General features: G+C 36.1%; 2 protein-coding genes and 1 long non-coding RNA gene across 5 annotated transcripts; 2 read left to right on the top strand and 1 right to left on the bottom strand.

Annotated features, from left to right (window-relative positions):
- The first annotated feature begins 134 nt into the window (after nucleotides 1–134).
- Nucleotides 135–3,893, top strand: LOC101742462 (metallophosphoesterase 1 homolog). 3 transcript variants are annotated; one of them, XM_004930102.5, is made up of 7 exons: nucleotides 135–445; nucleotides 635–824; nucleotides 988–1,129; nucleotides 1,416–1,582; nucleotides 1,654–1,739; nucleotides 3,050–3,331; nucleotides 3,403–3,893. In XM_004930102.5, exons 1-7 carry the CDS (start codon nucleotides 347–349, stop codon nucleotides 3,535–3,537), a joined length of 1,101 nt encoding a protein of 366 aa, XP_004930159.1. In that variant the 5' UTR covers nucleotides 135–346; the 3' UTR covers nucleotides 3,538–3,893. The 3 variants fall into 3 exon arrangements, with proteins under 3 accessions (XP_004930159.1, XP_012549303.1, XP_062524685.1); XM_012693849.4 differs by having other exon boundaries at nucleotides 147–367; XM_062668701.1 differs by having other exon boundaries at nucleotides 164–318; nucleotides 621–824.
- LOC101742309 (protein naked cuticle homolog) lies at nucleotides 3,566–11,111 on the bottom strand. Its single transcript, XM_004930101.5, has 5 exons — nucleotides 10,707–11,111; nucleotides 6,591–6,820; nucleotides 5,326–5,436; nucleotides 4,763–5,241; nucleotides 3,566–4,679 (listed from the first exon to the last, which is right to left on the bottom strand). The coding sequence occupies exons 1-5, from the start codon at nucleotides 10,819–10,821 to the stop codon at nucleotides 4,313–4,315; spliced, it is 1,302 nt and encodes a 433-aa protein (XP_004930158.1). The 5' UTR covers nucleotides 10,822–11,111; the 3' UTR covers nucleotides 3,566–4,312.
- A 1,710-nt stretch (nucleotides 11,112–12,821) lies between these two features.
- LOC134198929 (uncharacterized) lies at nucleotides 12,822–15,339 on the top strand. The gene is made up of 2 exons (XR_009973218.1): nucleotides 12,822–14,860; nucleotides 15,157–15,339. It is a non-coding gene; the product is annotated as an uncharacterized LOC134198929 (long non-coding RNA).
- The last annotated feature ends 1,357 nt before the right edge of the window (nucleotides 15,340–16,696 follow it).

The raw sequence follows: 16,696 nt of genomic DNA, 5'->3' as shown, positions 1-16,696 counted from the left end.
TAAGAGAATAATATATGTTATATTAAATTATTTCGTTTAATTTAGTAACATTTGTAATTCAATTAAACCCAATTATATGTTACATTAACATCGATAATAGTAAGAAACATCGATAATTACTACAACCCTAAGAATGTCAGCCTGACATATGTCGCAGAGATCAGATGAAGCTTCATTCTTAAATTGTGATAACATTTCGACTGGTCATAGATGATACACTTAAGTACTTATTATGTGGATTATGTTTATAATTGCTTTAGCAACTGGAATTCAATTTAAATATATAGAAAACATTCACTCGATACTCTTCACATTTTGGTAATAAAACAACTATGTCTAAGTCATCATGCGACGAGTCACAAAAAATGTACTTTTATTTCTTATTGGATTACTTTTTATTTGGTTATATTGTGAATATATCATCTACTTCATAGTTATAGCGCAGGTATTTGACTTTTATTTTAAAAATTGAAATTAATGAGGAAGAGAAGGAATGTTAGGAAGCTTGTGAAGTTCCACCGCAAAAAATTAAAGCGTTTTTGTTAAAATTTCAAGAGTTCTTACAGATATTTTAATTGAAAAACATACTTACTATGAATAAGTATAATTTAAAAAAAAAGTCTATTATTTTCAGTGTAATTGGCCTGTTACAAATGACACACATAAAAGTATACAGAGTTTGAAAGCCCTTATGATATCAGACACCCATCTACTGGGACCAAGAAGAGGGCATTGGCTGGATAAAATGAGACGCGAGTGGCAGATGCATCAAGCATTTCAAACTATAATGATGATGCTGAGCCCTGACGTTGTATTTGTTTTAGGTAATTAAAATAATGCAAATTTCTAACTGAATTAGACAAAGCTGCTTTTTGCCATGGAAATAAATAAAACTAAAAGAAATTAAATAAGTAGTAATTATGGATTTTTTCCTAGTTAGATTTAAGAATAACACCTAAAAACACTTATTTTTCACACTGTACTCAGGTGATTTATTTGATGAAGGAGAATGGACAAATAATAAAGAGTTTCAAGAGTATGTTGAACGTTTCTATAGATTATTTATGGTACCACCCCACGTGAAGATGTATGTTGTTGCAGGGAATCATGATATTGGATTTCATAATTAGTAAGTATTGTTAAATTTATGATTGGTTACTTCAGTAATTTAGCTGCCCACTTCTTCTAAACAGAGGACAGAAAGAAGGAAATGAATCAAATAAAAAATATTTGATTTTTAGCCTATAGCCAATGTCCAGATAATACACTGAACTATAAAAGTCACAGGAATTTTATCTTATTATGTTTGTATTGGGAACTGATTTTGAGCACAATGATAGTCACTAGCTAGTGGATTAAGTTTTAATTTATTATGTGGATTAAGATTTTCACCAATTGTATTTTCTTTTATGTAGCATAAGAAAGGGAGCTATCCAAAGATTTTACAAGCTCCTGAACACGTCATCAGTTGAATTTGTCACTTTGAAAGACATTCATTTTGTACTTTTGAATTCAATGGCAATGGAGGGAGATTCCTGTCAATTGTGTAGTGAAGCACGGAATGATATACAACATATATCAGGTGTGTGTTTTTCTTAAAGTTTTAATGACAAGTCAAGGAAAAAATTAATCTTAAAAGTTTTTTAATTACAGGAAGACTAAAATGTTCAGAGGACCCTAAGTATTGTTTCGGAAATAAATTCAAATCCCTGAATTATAGTCGTCCAATCCTTTTACAGGTGAGATAAGATATTATTTGTGCTAAAGGTAAAATAGTACCACTTTTTTATTTAAAATATAGCACTATCCTGATCCAATTGTAAGATGTTTATATACATTTTGATAGGAAAACCTATCCCTGGACAAAGAGATGACATCCTGGATTTTCTATTGCTCTAAAATAGCTCAACCAGTCAGTCTGGTTGCTCTGCAATACAAACTATTATAAAATAAGTTACTACCTTGTGGTAGAAATATGCATTGTACACCTAACCACCTGTATTTACGATACCAAAAAAGTCACATCTCTCGATACATTTTTTGCCACTTGCCATCGGGCTTTGGAATGAGTTCTATGGTGTTTCCCGAGCGCTGTGACATGTCCTGCTCCAAACGAGGCTTGTAGAGAATATTTACCGGTTGGCAGCGGCATAGCTCTGCCCTTGGCATTGCCGAGGTCTATGGGCGACGATAACCACTAACTATGAGTGGGTCTTTCGCGCGTCAGCTTACAAGGGCAATAAAAAAATTTGAAGAAACTAGCAGCTTATCCTTAGGGTCACATAAACATCTAACATGTAGAATGTAGACTTTCAATTTGACCAGTCTTGCACTCACATTTCGTTGTAGATACTGGTTGCTGAACATTAATAAATGAAATAACCTTGCTTGGGTTAGTGTTAGCAACGTCGTCAGGTTAGAGCCCTGTGAACGTACTAGTTCTGCGAATCTTGTAATAACCCCGCGAGGTTCATTAAGAAAGAAAAAATGAAAGTGATGTTGACATGTGGAAGCATGATAGTTAATGAAAATCACCTAAAATCATCATTTTCATTAAAGAACAAAATCTGTTCTAACTTCTGGCAGATTTTAAGACACGAATAATTTTGAATAGATAAGTTCCTTCATTTATAAAAGTTACACGTCATTTCGGATCCTCCCGATCCACTAACGGTGCTTTTAGGTACCTCAAGCACCGGTCATCGTTCTTGTCGAACCCGTCGCTTGCGACGAAGTGCTCGACGAGTAAATTAACTCTCAGACACAGCCCACTGAGTTTCTCGCCGGATCTTCTCAGTGGGTTCGCGTTTCCAATCCGATGGTCGAATCTTCGAAGCACGGCTCTTGCTAGGGTTCACGTCAGGTTTGAGCCTCGTGAGTTCCCCTACTCGCCCGGTTACGTTGTCAGCCTCACAAGGCTATCATCAGCATATGTAGGAAAAAATAATAATATAAAAGTTCAACAAAAAATTTAAATTTTACTGTTTGATTTGTGATGTTACCAATTGCTTCTATTACACGTGGTGTTATAAGAAAATAAAATTTTCAGCATTTCCCATTATACAGAAAATCTGATTCAATGTGTACAGAACCAGATTCACCGCCATTGCCTGAACGGGACAAGCCGTTCAGACTCAAAATCGACGCTCTGTCTAAAGAGGCTTCAGAGTTCCTAGTAAGCAAAATCAAACCAAGGGCTGTTTTCGGAGGGCACACACATCACGGTTGTCTTTTACATCACAAATACGAAAATCTAGGGCAGCTAGAATTTAAGGAGTATTCAATACCATCATTCTCTTGGAGAAATAGACCAGATCCAAAGTATATGTTGGTGAGTATTGATTTTATTCATAATGTGCCCACTTAAACTTGTTTGTGTTTTACAATATTTTATTATTTTAGGTAACATTAACGCCAAACGACTACAACGTACAGAAATGTGGACTACCTCAAGAAGCTACGATAGTCATTACTGCTATATCAATGCTTCTAATACTTGCATGTTTTATTGCAAAGAGGAAATATATAGGAAGGTGACACATAAATATTAATAAAATTCGTAGAATTAATCTCCCAAGTTTAATATTGATAGTAAAATAAATATCATTGACAAGATCGAGCACTTTGTACACCTCTATACACCGTTCGAACAGAATTGTATTTTCGATAAAACAAATACAACACAAAATGGACATATCACATATTAAGCCGACCCTAAGCTTAACAAAAAAAAACTCACAAATCAAAATAAATTACGAATAAGGAAAAAATAAGAGGTAGATACAGAGATTCTTAATAAATTATAAACACAATACTGACATAGGTAATTTGTATGTTTAAAACTAAGTTTAAAAGTGATGAAAATAATAAAGTCAAACTTGATAATTGCTAAATTATTGTATTATATTATAATCATAACGAAAAACTAGCAAAATTGTGTCATGTAACAATTTATAAACTATCATTCTAGGAGCACCTAACACTTATATCTAAGATCAGTCTATCAACTCTAAAATGAGTTAATCAAAATGTACTCAATGTACTTACTGAGCATTTAACTAAATCACTGTGTTCAATCAAGTCGATACCTCTACAACACGCGATCATTTCATTGTTCGTCCAAGAAATAATTAGCAGATAATATTGTCAATAAATACTGTTACGTGCCTTAATTTACATTACACAACATATTCGATTTTGTAAACGATCAGCGGATTTCCTCTTAAATATCACTTGGTAACTGGAAATGTTTTTGTCTGACCCATAATTAGACAAGGGCAAGGCTGCAATTAGCGATGCCCCTGTTTGTGTTTTATAAGAAAATGATTTGTAAGACTCGCGGGTGTTGTTGATGGGGAGGCGTGCTGGCGTGGAGGTCGTGGGAGCGCGAGCGCGGCGGGTGCGGTGCGCGCGCCGGTCGCGTCGCCTGCGTTTGTTTCTGATGGTATCCGGTATGCGCGTGCTTCGCCGACGAACATATCACTGCATGCAAATAACGATCGTATCTACACAAGTGAGAGTCGCCGCCGCTGGCCAAATCCAGATAACCGTTGCCGTTTGAGTCCGTTGTCGTTTTTTGGAATGCATTCGTTGGTTTCTCGCTAACAGTATACGATCTCTTCCGTACTTTCTGATATTTGTTGTAGTCGTCATCATTGCCAATAGATTCGCAGGGCTTCCTGTAATATTAAATGGGGTTATTCGGTGTTTAATTTTAAGCACCGCATCGAAAATGAAACTAGCGTATGTAAAAAACACTAACCTTGAGGCTTGAAAGCTCAAATGGTTCTTCTCCATATTAGCCTGAATGATTTCGAGCAACTCTCTTCTCTGTAGGCTTCCAGAACGTTTTTTAGTGTGCTTGCGTTCGCGATGTTCCCTGCGTGGTGGTGGATGGCGGTGGTGACGTGGATGAATGACCGCTGTAGGTCTACGATCGGGAACAGTTGTCCTGTGCTCGCCCGAACACGACGACTTTGAAGACAAATCGTCATCCGGTGATAATCTGTCTCTTTGGTCGTCGTCGCTGTGGGGTGCGCAGTCTGGCTGCGTAACATTAACAGACATCGGAACGTCTTTCCGCCGGCGCCTTTGCGCCTCTCTTCGTTCTCGTTGACTGCGTGATTTACCGTTCTCTGGTACGACCGTTAACCGCACTTGTATGGTTTTAGATCCATAATGGGGTACCGTAACCGATTTCCCGATGGATTCGTATATTGTTGACACAATTCCAGCTATGTCCTACAATAAAAATAAAACAAATGAGTGTATCAAAATTTTATTGATGCAGAATTTTAACTAAAATAAAATGGTTAGTTAACTTACATCTTTAGTCATTCTCCCGTGTCCATCAAGATCGTAAAGCGTAAATGAAAATTGTAACGGTTGTTGCTTAGAAGGTTCCGGATGTTGTAGTTCTACATCACAGGTCAATTCCTGAAAACAAAAAATCAAACGAAAATAAATCATCATTCGTAAATTTATTGTAGTTAAGGTTCAGTTTCAATAATTAGATAAATCGTATCATTCATATACTAAATTCTATCCTTTAAAAATTAATATAAAGGCGAAGCGAATAGGTAATGTATTCATACAATTGTTATTTTGGCCGATTTATAACTATTATTTTATAGGCCGAGCGTCTAAACAACATAACTTTCTAATACTGAATTTATGGTCAAGGTCTGCTGTATGACGGCTGTATATACATTTCCATGTAGGATTAACGGTCGAAAGGTTACGTACAGATAATAAAATAGCGCGGCGCCGGTTGGACATTACTCCGGTGTCGACTAACCGACTGGTGAGGCGTTCTCCTTATCTCATACTTTAAAAGGAAACTAGTTACGTCTTTACGATCTGAACTATAGGTACTATAACACACAATCGAGCCGCCTGCGACGGGTTTCCGAGAGATAGCGTATCTGTATAAGATACAGCATGTAAACGACTTGCATTCATAGCAATGTTTATTATATGATTCATTCATAAATTGCTCTGTGTTCGTAAACAATTAAGCTGAATGGCGGTCGGGTAAAGATGATCGATATAACGAAAGTTTTTCACGTATTTTAGGAATTCGTGATTACGCGGTTTGTACACAGTGAGCTCATGTATCTGATTAAAATCTTGAGTCACGACTCACGGTTCTTAATCGCCACTTTCTAATTCTTACAGCAACTCGTTGCTAGGATAAGAATAATAATTTGCTTTGTGAACAAGAACAAGCCGGTGCTTTTAATGATTTTTAATAATAATGCATTAATATGTCCCCTAGATGGTTAATGAAAACTCTAAATTGCTTACAGTTACAAGTACTGGTTACAGTTTACTGGTGGTAGGACCTCTTGTGAATCCGCGTGAGTAGGTACCACCACCCTGCCTATTTCTGCCGTGAAGCAGTAATGCGTTTCGGTTTGAAGGGTGGGGCAGCCGTTGTAACTATACTTGAGACCTTAGAACTTATATCTCAAGGTGGGTGGCGCATTTACGTTGTAGATGTCTATGGGCTCCAGTAACCACTTAACACCAGGCGGGTTGTGAGCTCGTCCACCCATCTAAGCATTAAAAAAAGAAGTTATTGAATTTACCTCAAATCGCATTCTAGGATTATCTTCGTGGTTCTCTGGAGCGGGGTACGATGGCGGTTTGTGGGAAGGTTCATTTGTAGGTCGCATCAAACGGGGCGGTGGCGGAGGAGGTATAACCGGCTGTAACAAAGCTCGCGCCTCACTTGGTAGTAGATCAGGTGGCGCTGAGCTCTGTGATGTAGCTCGGCCGACAAGTTCTTCAGTGTCCGTCCGGTCACCTTCCATTCCGACTGCAATAATGATGAAATTATGGTAGAAGCACTCTCATTTATTAAAAATTAGTTAAGTTCCGCCATGTTTTTCTGTAGGTGAGTTAGGTTATTTATATGAAATTCCTACCTTGAGCACTGGCTATAAAGCGTCTGTATTTATTATTATATTATTTTACTTTATATTACATTGATTGATCGTGATCATCGATTATGCTAATTATAAAATGTAGTATTGAAAAGGCGTATTGATTCCTCGCGAGTAGGTACTACCATTCTGCCTGTTCACGAGGAGGTACCTACTAATGCATAAGCTTAAAACGTCTTTAGTGACGTTTTAATGTTTATGAGAAACTCCAACAATTTTTGCTAGATGTGTGGTGAGTAATCGTCCCTATCTTAGGTTAATATGATTAGAATAAAATCTTCCACAAAAACTAAAGTACACGAAATGTCATAATTCAATAAATCAAATGAGCGAAAACAAAATTTAACAAAATAATCTTGTATTTTTTGTACTTGTTACTATTATCATAATAACTATTATTAAAAAAGTAGTAGTTTCAAAAGTATTGTTTTTTACAATATCAATCTTCAATTTATTAGTCAGGTAAGGTTAAGGTTTTGGTTTTTACGATTTTCAAGCTAACTTTTGTATTGTATTATCATTGAAAAAAGAATACAATAAAGTACAATGGCAAGTAAAATCGTAAGAATATCCCAACAATTTGTCGGCGAGACTCAAAAGTCGTCTACGGCAGACCGACGTCGAGATATAAACGACACAAGGTTGTGGCGTTGAGAAGTTTTCCGAGAAGGTCCGGACACGAACACTTGGTTGACTTGGGAATTGGGATCTACCGTGGACCGTGACACATCTGTCGCTAATGTTCCAAACAAACCGGCTAAGTGCATGTCGGACCTCACAAATATAAAGGTTCCGTACTTAGTTGAATTACTCGTTTGAAACTGGATTTGAATTGAGGGGTGGTAATTTATAATAACAAAAATAAGTTTGTATTTCATAGCTCGTATTCATCATACACTGAAAAACAAAGTTATTTTGGGTTTGTGGCCGTTTCAAATATTTGACAGCTGGTAATCGTGGTGTCCAAATTTAAAAAACTACCGTTAAACAAATGTTCATGTGTTGTGGGCCATTATCTAAGTATTACATAAAAGAGCTAGTGTTCAATTTACCGATCACGTAATGTTTTCATTGCCAGAACTAATTGCTGGAGTCTTAATCCCGTTCGCTCAAGTTCATTGCTCTTCGAAAGTTCATTGCGTTATTCGCGATAACATAAAAATGAATATGTTTGGATCTGTTTTTCATACGTAAAACAAGTATAAATATCATTTATCTGATATAAAGTTAATTTATTCCCCTACCTATTTATTCGCTGTTAACCTAAGAGGCTGTTCCAGCTACACGCAGATAGGTAGGTGAGCTCGCGGTTTCAACTTGAGAGAATTTGCAAACACTATCTCTAGCAAGAGCAGTACTTTGCAGAATCTGCCACCGGATCGGAATCGTGAGCCACTGAGAAGATCCGGCGAGAAATTCAGTGGGGTAACGTTGTATAGTATTGTGTTCAGCATACCAGACCAATGTTTTTCACTGTCAAGGTACGATAAGTAAGTTGTTTTTACAAAGTAGCCGCCATTAGTGAGACTTTTGCGGTCTGCTGAGCTTTATGCGATTAAAGTTGTTAAATTCTGAAGTTTCTTGAGGAACTCACGTATGTGTCTATCATTAAGATAAACATTTCCCCATTTCAAATTATTGTTCGCTTCAGGTTATCTTTACACCCCAGGTTTAGGTTCAGTGCAATTTCTTTGAGTAAATGTACTGGGACATACCGATAAAAGAATTATCGTCTTTTGATGTTTGATTACGGAATCCTAAAATCTAAATTTATCTATCTCATAATCGTGATCTTTTTCGTAGCTTAGAAAGCTTAGCTGATTTTATTATGTTTTTGTCAGCAATATTAAGGAGCTATCTTTTATAATATGGAATATGTTTTTATTTATTTTAAATTCAATGATTAATTATATCTTTCACTGATCTATATTTCACTGAATAGTTCACGTTATGTTTAAAAATTATATTTCGAAGACGTTGTTGAGTTCATTCGACATATCAAATTGCATATAAGCATTCGTTATATATATTAAATATATATATATATTCGTTATGTATACTGTTTGTATATAAAAACTCGAAATCCATTGCATTTAAAAAGAAGTCGTAACCTTTTTTTTTTCAGGATCAGGATAATCGAATGTCTATAATTATATTCGTAATTACTGATGCAATGTATAGCGTTTTGTTCGCTTGCACGGGTAGGTACCACTCCGGATTGCTTCTGCCGCAAAGCAGTCAAGCGTGGACCGTGGGCACATTTTTCCTTTTTTTTAAGCAATAAAATTTATTCATCAGCAAAGATCATTTCAGGATAGAATAAAAATTAATTGCTCTTTGGAGTTTTGCCTTCCTAATGTAGATATTACTTTTATTAGGTTCGCTTTGTAGGTTGGACGTAGATTTCGTATTTAAACCACAATAATACATTCATCAGATACCTACATAGATTTTTTCTGTGAATGGATATTACATGCAACACTATTTTTCCTACTAATATTAAAAATATATCCTGCCATGGTTTTTGAGTTTACATTTCGTCATTATATTTTTTTAAATAAGTAATCACATAATTAGAATCCTCCTCTCTTAAATGTACTTATAATTTTGTGCTCTCTTTAGTTTAACATAAAATATCGTAACTAAACATTTTTAACTTTTTGTCAATGGATGGAGACATTGTTGTCGATAGATACAACCTATATTTTGGCTGAGTACTGAGTAAAATTATAGTAATATAAAACTAAGTAGATAGGTCACTACTTAGTTTTGTATTACTATATTTTTTTATAATTTTGGGTGTAATTTTTTTATATCATATCAGTTTGTATATAATGTTCTCTACATTCGTTTCACAATTTTAAATGTGTACAGATTATACGAGAATCTAACCCAAATAGCACCCCAAAAATTTTAGCTTCATTGCATCATAACACCACGTAAATAAACACGTCATAATGGTAACGTAATCTTTAAATTAATACGTGAAGCAAAAACTTTGTACCTAGGTATCCCTTTTTACGAAAATTGCGCGGACGGAGGAGTATGAAATTTCCCACACTTACCTATAGAAAATATAGAAGAGTGCAGAATGTTAATATTTTTTATTATTCATAAAAAATATGTACATTAAATTAATAAGAATACTTTTGGTTCATTGTCAAAACGTTGTTATTTTTTAGAGTCTGGTCAAACTGAGAATAGATTAATGTTTGTTTTTAATATTATTTGTCTATAGTATAGTTGTGGCTAAATCTGTGATTATAGAAGTATGATAGTCTTTGACAATGCTCCTTAGTAATGTTCAAACTTATAATTTCAATTAAATATAGTCGAATTTCGACTACTGTGGGACCGCTAGTTATTATTTTATTGTGGCGCGAATAATAGCTCAAGCACGAATTAACGTTCATATTAATATGTAAATTGTAAAGTATTGCATGCCATTTATAGTTTGTAGGTAGTCAACTATTTCTTTTTAATGTTCAGCAATTGAATTAACACAAATCTTTTTTAGGCTTTTTGGGAACCTACATAATGGATTTTTTCTTTATGACATTCGTGTACTGATATTCGTGTGCAGTGGAAAATAATGGAATAACGACCATTAAATGTAAAAGATTCAGCGCTAAATAAACATTGGGATAAATAAGTTTTCTTAATATATTCTCGCTTTTGGTGGCGTTTCTTTAATATTATGACGGCTGTAAAATCAATATACTTTGTTTATGTTAATGGAGACCGTGAAAATTTACTCACGACTGAATTTCTTATAGCCATTTCTAAACTTGTTGCGCCACCACTTGACAAAGTGGTGCGCCATGGGGGCGTCCGCGGCGGGTGCCGGAGCTCTCAACGTTTCGTAGCACGTCATGCGCTGCGCTCACGCACGCATCCCGTACACTTCAAAAGAGCCGCAAATCCCTTAATTCACTGAATCTCAAAAAAATCACTATCACTATAAATACTGAACACCATTCGGCTATATCATGCTCATCGTGTAGTAAGCGGAAAATATATGACCTAGTTGACCGCGTGAATGTTAGTAAGTTATGGAAGCAAACGACTGCTCCTCTCACATGTTATTGTATGACTGACTGATGGATGGAGTAGGGAGGGGCGTACCGCGTAGCGGCGTGTTGCGGCAGCGAGGGCGCGGGAACGTGCGCGCGGAGCGGCATCGCGGCGGCCTTCTCTCGTTTCGCCGACTAAACTCATTTTGTACAGCACAAGCAGAAAACTTAAAGACAAACTAACCGCCTTACTTGATAAAATATGTATAATACGCAATCAACATTTACCTGCTACAATTATTTTAATAAGGCAAAAAAATCTCATACTAGTAAATACCTATTCACGAACTGTTACGAGCTTTTTTTTCTTTTCAAATGTTGCTTTTATTAGAAAGCTCCTTAACTTTGTGCCATCGTTAACCACGAAGTAAGTTTAATATCTACTTTAAAACTACTAATAATTTATTAAAAACAATGCTAACTGTTTGTGATCAGCCATTAAACAATTAACTACTTAATCTATGCTTTTCTCATTGAAATTTTACTATTATTACCCAAAATCAAACATATAAATAAGCAGGTTGGCAGTTAAGACAAAATTAACTTTTGTGAGTGACATTTTAATATTATTAGTGAATTAATAAATATGCCGAGGTAATTCCGAACCAATTTTGATCATATCTTTATGTACCTACTCTTGTTACGTAAAGAAACGATACCAAGATGAGAAAGAGTTTCCTTGGTATTTTGACATGTAAATCTTAAAAAAATATGCTCAATGGTGTTTAGCAATTTCTCAGTAAAAGGAACTTTTTATAGTTAAGCAGTAAATACCTATAGGGCATTAATAGAGAGAAAGGTGCACAGGCATCCGCTACGTTAGCACTGGCAGCCTCCAAGAGGTCGTCGACCCTCACTCTGCGGTCACAAAAAAGATTACCTATCTTAATAGACTTTTTTTCTAGAAAACCTAATCACAATAATTAGTCTTTGTACTGAAACATAATATAACATTCACCTCTGCCCTAGCACCACTAGGTGAACATATAATATTTCGTAGAAAATAAGACGTTGTAATAATAATGTTACATAAACAGCTGATTTTAATTCCAATGAATTTGAAATAAATTCGCCAAAAGCCAGTGTGAAAAAAAAAAATTCAATCGCAGTATAATTTGACTGCAAGTTTGTAATCGCCATTCATTCTGATTTGTGATGGTGGCATTGTTAAGTTTTCTGAGAAGGTTAGGATTCATTGGACGACACGTAGGTAGTGATGCATTCAGTAGATCGAGGGTGCCGCTGTATTAGGGTGTCAGTCAAAATCCAAGTCGCATGTGCCAGCCGCTTCAAATTAGAATTTTACGGTCTCTTCGTGTTGGGTTTATTGTCAGAGAGTGATCGCTGACCGAGACGAGGTCGTATCCTAAAACTGACTTCCTACGCCAAACACTGTTTTATGTAGGCACGCTTTTAATGTTCGTTATAAATATTTTTAATGTTTATCATGGTTTCGTGTTTTTGTGGCTTTGCTTAACTGACGTTACCGCTTTGTTGCCTAAAACAATTGAAGCATTCTCAATTGAATTATTGCTAGTAAAGTAGTAAATTTGTTTGGCTATATGTAAAAGTGAAGAAACTAATTGTACATTATAGAATTCTTAGTGAAACATTCTCTAAGCATGGACAGTAAAATGACCATACGTGGCGGGTTAAGGCTGAGACCCTCGCACGGGAACTACGTGGGTGGCTTATTTCTACGAAATAGTGTTGATGGCCAGTCACTTCAATATCATCTATCAATAAAGTACCCTAGTTTATTATAGATACTTATATCTATTACTTTATTGACATTCATTATTTCGAATATTGTCTACCTATTGTATACCTATAATAGGTAGTACCAACATACAATTTCCACACCTCTTGGCTGATTACTTCACCAGAATACATATAACGACACCCCAATGATTTATATTGTAATGATTTTTCTGTTGATTCTGTGATACACTGACTCTTAAAATATATGTATGTATAGTTTGGTCTCACTGAAAACACTGGTTACTCAATAATCAAGCGTATTCACTTACGGTATCGCGTGTAAGGTTGTAAAAATAGTATTTACTTCTTTTCATAATAAAAATATTATCACCTACCCCGGCCCAGAACTCCAGGTAAAATATTAACCATTGCCTTTATAGAGAGACAGGTATCCTAGATAATATGCCTAGTGTGAACGAATTTCAATTCCGTTTTAATACATGAAGATACAAGAACTCTACCATAATTATTAAGTACGATGAAATCTTTTAATGCAAAACTTATATAAAAAGATAATCTAGTGAAGTGACCTGGAATGTTGATAGTGGCGTTATTTCTGCTATTCGGTTAGTTGGCTCTTTGCCAGCTGATGTGGCCGCACTATAGCGTGGGCAATGCCCACTCACGCATTTTTATCATACATAGAATGTTTTTCTTCTATTGTACAGTGAGAGCATGGAACTAATGTACAATATCAGTCAAATATTTCTTTGCAGCTGGCAGAAATATCGTCGTATTTAATATAATTTAAAAAGTTTAGGTTTTTGGAACCAAACAGCTAAACAATTGTGTACATATTTAAATGGTGAAATATTCATGAGTTGTGGCACTAGTTTCAACAAGCTAACATTAGATTCGTCACCAGAGCTTCCCCCATCAAATGTGCTAGATTGTTTGTGTTTCTAATGAAAGTATATTCAATACGTTTTTTTTGTAAGCAATAAAAATAAACTTAAACAGGTTTCGCATTTATTATGAGTTGGAGCATTAGATTATTCAACTTTATTGCTTTGAGAAGCTCCACGTTTACTACCGCATAAAAATGCCCCCGGGCTACGCTCAGAGCGGTGAGCTGAGCACAAACGTGCACCATACACAGCTGTAGTAAACATCGCGCCACGCATTGAAAGTCGGCACTTTAAAGCACTAATAACATACGATTACATAGAAGGTATCTTCTTCAACTCGTCGGCAATTACTATTTCTGTGTTCACCTACCTACGGGAACTTGTTTGGTTACGTAGAAAAAAATATTGTAGAAGATTTATTGAATACGTATACGTAGGTACTTTATGTACGTATCTTGTACTTTTAATTAATAGGCGTTAAGACAAATCTGAATTTTGAAAAATTTTTTTGACTATTTAGGTGTATGTGTTGTATGTTAATCGATACCTTGTTGGTGTAGTGACTAACTAGATCGGGTACTGCTTACTGCTATCACAGAGTCCGTATTCGATGCCCGATCGAAACAAGTAGCTTTTAAGTTATATTGTATGATATTCGGAATCTGGCCCTACATGTTTCATTCTACATATTATGTAGTATTTGATTCAAGATAATATGTGTGGGTTTACAGCGTGTCTATTACATAGGAGAAATAGTGCCGTTAAAAAAAAATAAAGAAAAAAAAAATTTAAGGGATAATTTTGTTATAAAAATAGAAGACTAGGTAAGCATTTACAAATTATCGTAAAATACTTAGCAAGGATGTAACAAATAACGAAGTATTCGCAGGGTTTTGAGGACGATTAATTTAGAAATTTGAACACAAATTTCTAGTTTTTTTTTTTATTATTTAAAATTAGGTAGGTCTGCCTACATTGAAACAAACTGGACGGTACATTCCCGCTCGCAACGCCGTCGAGTGTAGACTTCGATCAACAATAGTAACTAGATTTCGGGTCGGTGCATAAAATCCGTCTCGTCAAATAACAGCGAAATGTGAGCTCTTATTTTGTTTAGTTCACTTCAAACACAGCCAATGTCAACCCGTCTCACAATACCGCAGTGTGTATTCAAAAGTTGCAAAAATAAGGCCCGAAAAAGCAATTTAACGGCCGGAGTATCTTACTTTCGGTAAGTACATGAAGTATAAACTATATTGTAAGCTTTAAACTTATAAATAATATTAAATTTTGAACAAAATTACCGATTTTTAACCACCGCTACAAATGTTGGCCAAGGCTCGGCCAACACATGGACAAACTTTTGCTTAACAGAACAGTAAATGCATGGAGTAGATTTGTGTTGTAATAATTTTTTAAAATTTGTTAGCAGCACTTCAAAATTAGTTGGTTAAAATTGGTTAATGCTGCTTTTGTGTCTGTTTGTTGGACTCTCATTAGATACTTAGCTTTCCATTTTTATTTTAGCTTTCCTAGCAATCACGTGTGCAGAATGGATCTCGATTGTCGCCAGAGAAACAAGAGATGACTTTTATAAGCCAGCTAAGAACTCCGCTTATTGACACTGGACATCTTTGCCTTCCGTGCTCACGGCTACTGAAATGTGGCCGAAACATTGTAATAAAAATACCACGCTTGAAACCGTTTAAACGTTGTTTTATTATGTGCACTGGTCGCGAAAACTTAAAAATATATATTACACAAAAACGTAATGCTAATAAAATAATAAGTAATGTATAGATACTAACAAACATACATTTCCAAAACATAAAAAGTAAACAACTAAACTTTTACTTTAATTCATTAATAAATTATTTTAGTGTTAAGCGCGACTCCCTTACCTCCTGTAGTAAATAGAAATCGGCATTTCAAGAAGCAAAAATAAATAAAGCAAAACGACGTTAGTTCTCAGAGCAATTAAGGGAAAAGTTACTTTATTTGTTGCGTTATAAGATTGATTTAACATTAAAAGTTGTTTAAAATATGTCTTTTTATTGGTAAGTGACTGGAGTAATTTATTGCTTTGCTCGTTTTATGTGACGAATGATCGTAAGTATTAGATAACGTTTTGGAGATTTGTGACTTTATTACTAGGTGCCATAGTTGTTATTAGTTTGAACGTAAAAGTGTTTCAAAACTTTTTTCTCCGTTTGTTAGTAAACGAATGTAGCTATATAATTATATATTCACGCGGACAGTTTTTGCTTTAATTTTGTACGTATCCCTTTATCTAGTTACTATTGTTGATCGAAGAGTGTAGACGTATTTCCCGATCTGTCGTTCGCTCGCAATCTGCGACTCGTGAACACACAGTTTGTGCCCAATTGTTTTGTGATCGAAAAAACCTAAACTGTCTTTATAAAGACAAATCACTACAATTAGCTTGCTGCGGCATATCACAACCTAGTACCTATACCTATATCTCCTTACCTTCCCCGGCCTTTTTCAGTCTTTTTCAAGACGCGCTCGGTATCCGCACGATGTAGCGAATACAGCCCGAGCTCCGTCCTATCTTCCTGCTGATTGCCGTTCTCAAGGCATAGGCACTCATCCCTCTGCTATCACTGCTGTTTTTACAGCGCAGGGGGTTCGACCCCGTCCAGGGGACTAGCCTTTCGCCGAGTGCATGTAAGCCCCGAGACGCCCTTGGGACGAAAACGTGTTCATCGGATTCCTTCGGGAATAATATCTGACTATCACGGCCGAATTAGTGGCCTATAGAGCCTCACGTGACGAATATTCTCCCTCCGCATCGCTCGTTGCCGTTGCGAAACCTGCCTCGCAGGCTTTCTCCGCGCACTCCGCCCCCGAACCATCGTCAAGCGCACGTATGCACGCCTTCGCCGTACGGTAAAAAGCACACCCGGAACGGAGTCCCGGAACTCTACGTCGAAACAACCGAAATCCGCGAACGCCTCACGTCCGCGCATCGTAACATCCGAGTCCGACTCGCCTCGTCGCGTAACTCTGTCAGCAATGCCAGGGGCAGAGCCAAGCCGCTGCCTAC

Source organism: Bombyx mori, chromosome 5 (genome assembly GCF_030269925.1).
Source record: "Bombyx mori chromosome 5, ASM3026992v2".
Classification (NCBI taxonomy): Eukaryota; Metazoa; Arthropoda; class Insecta; order Lepidoptera; family Bombycidae; genus Bombyx; species Bombyx mori.
This window is presented reverse-complemented; position numbering and strand designations above follow the sequence as displayed.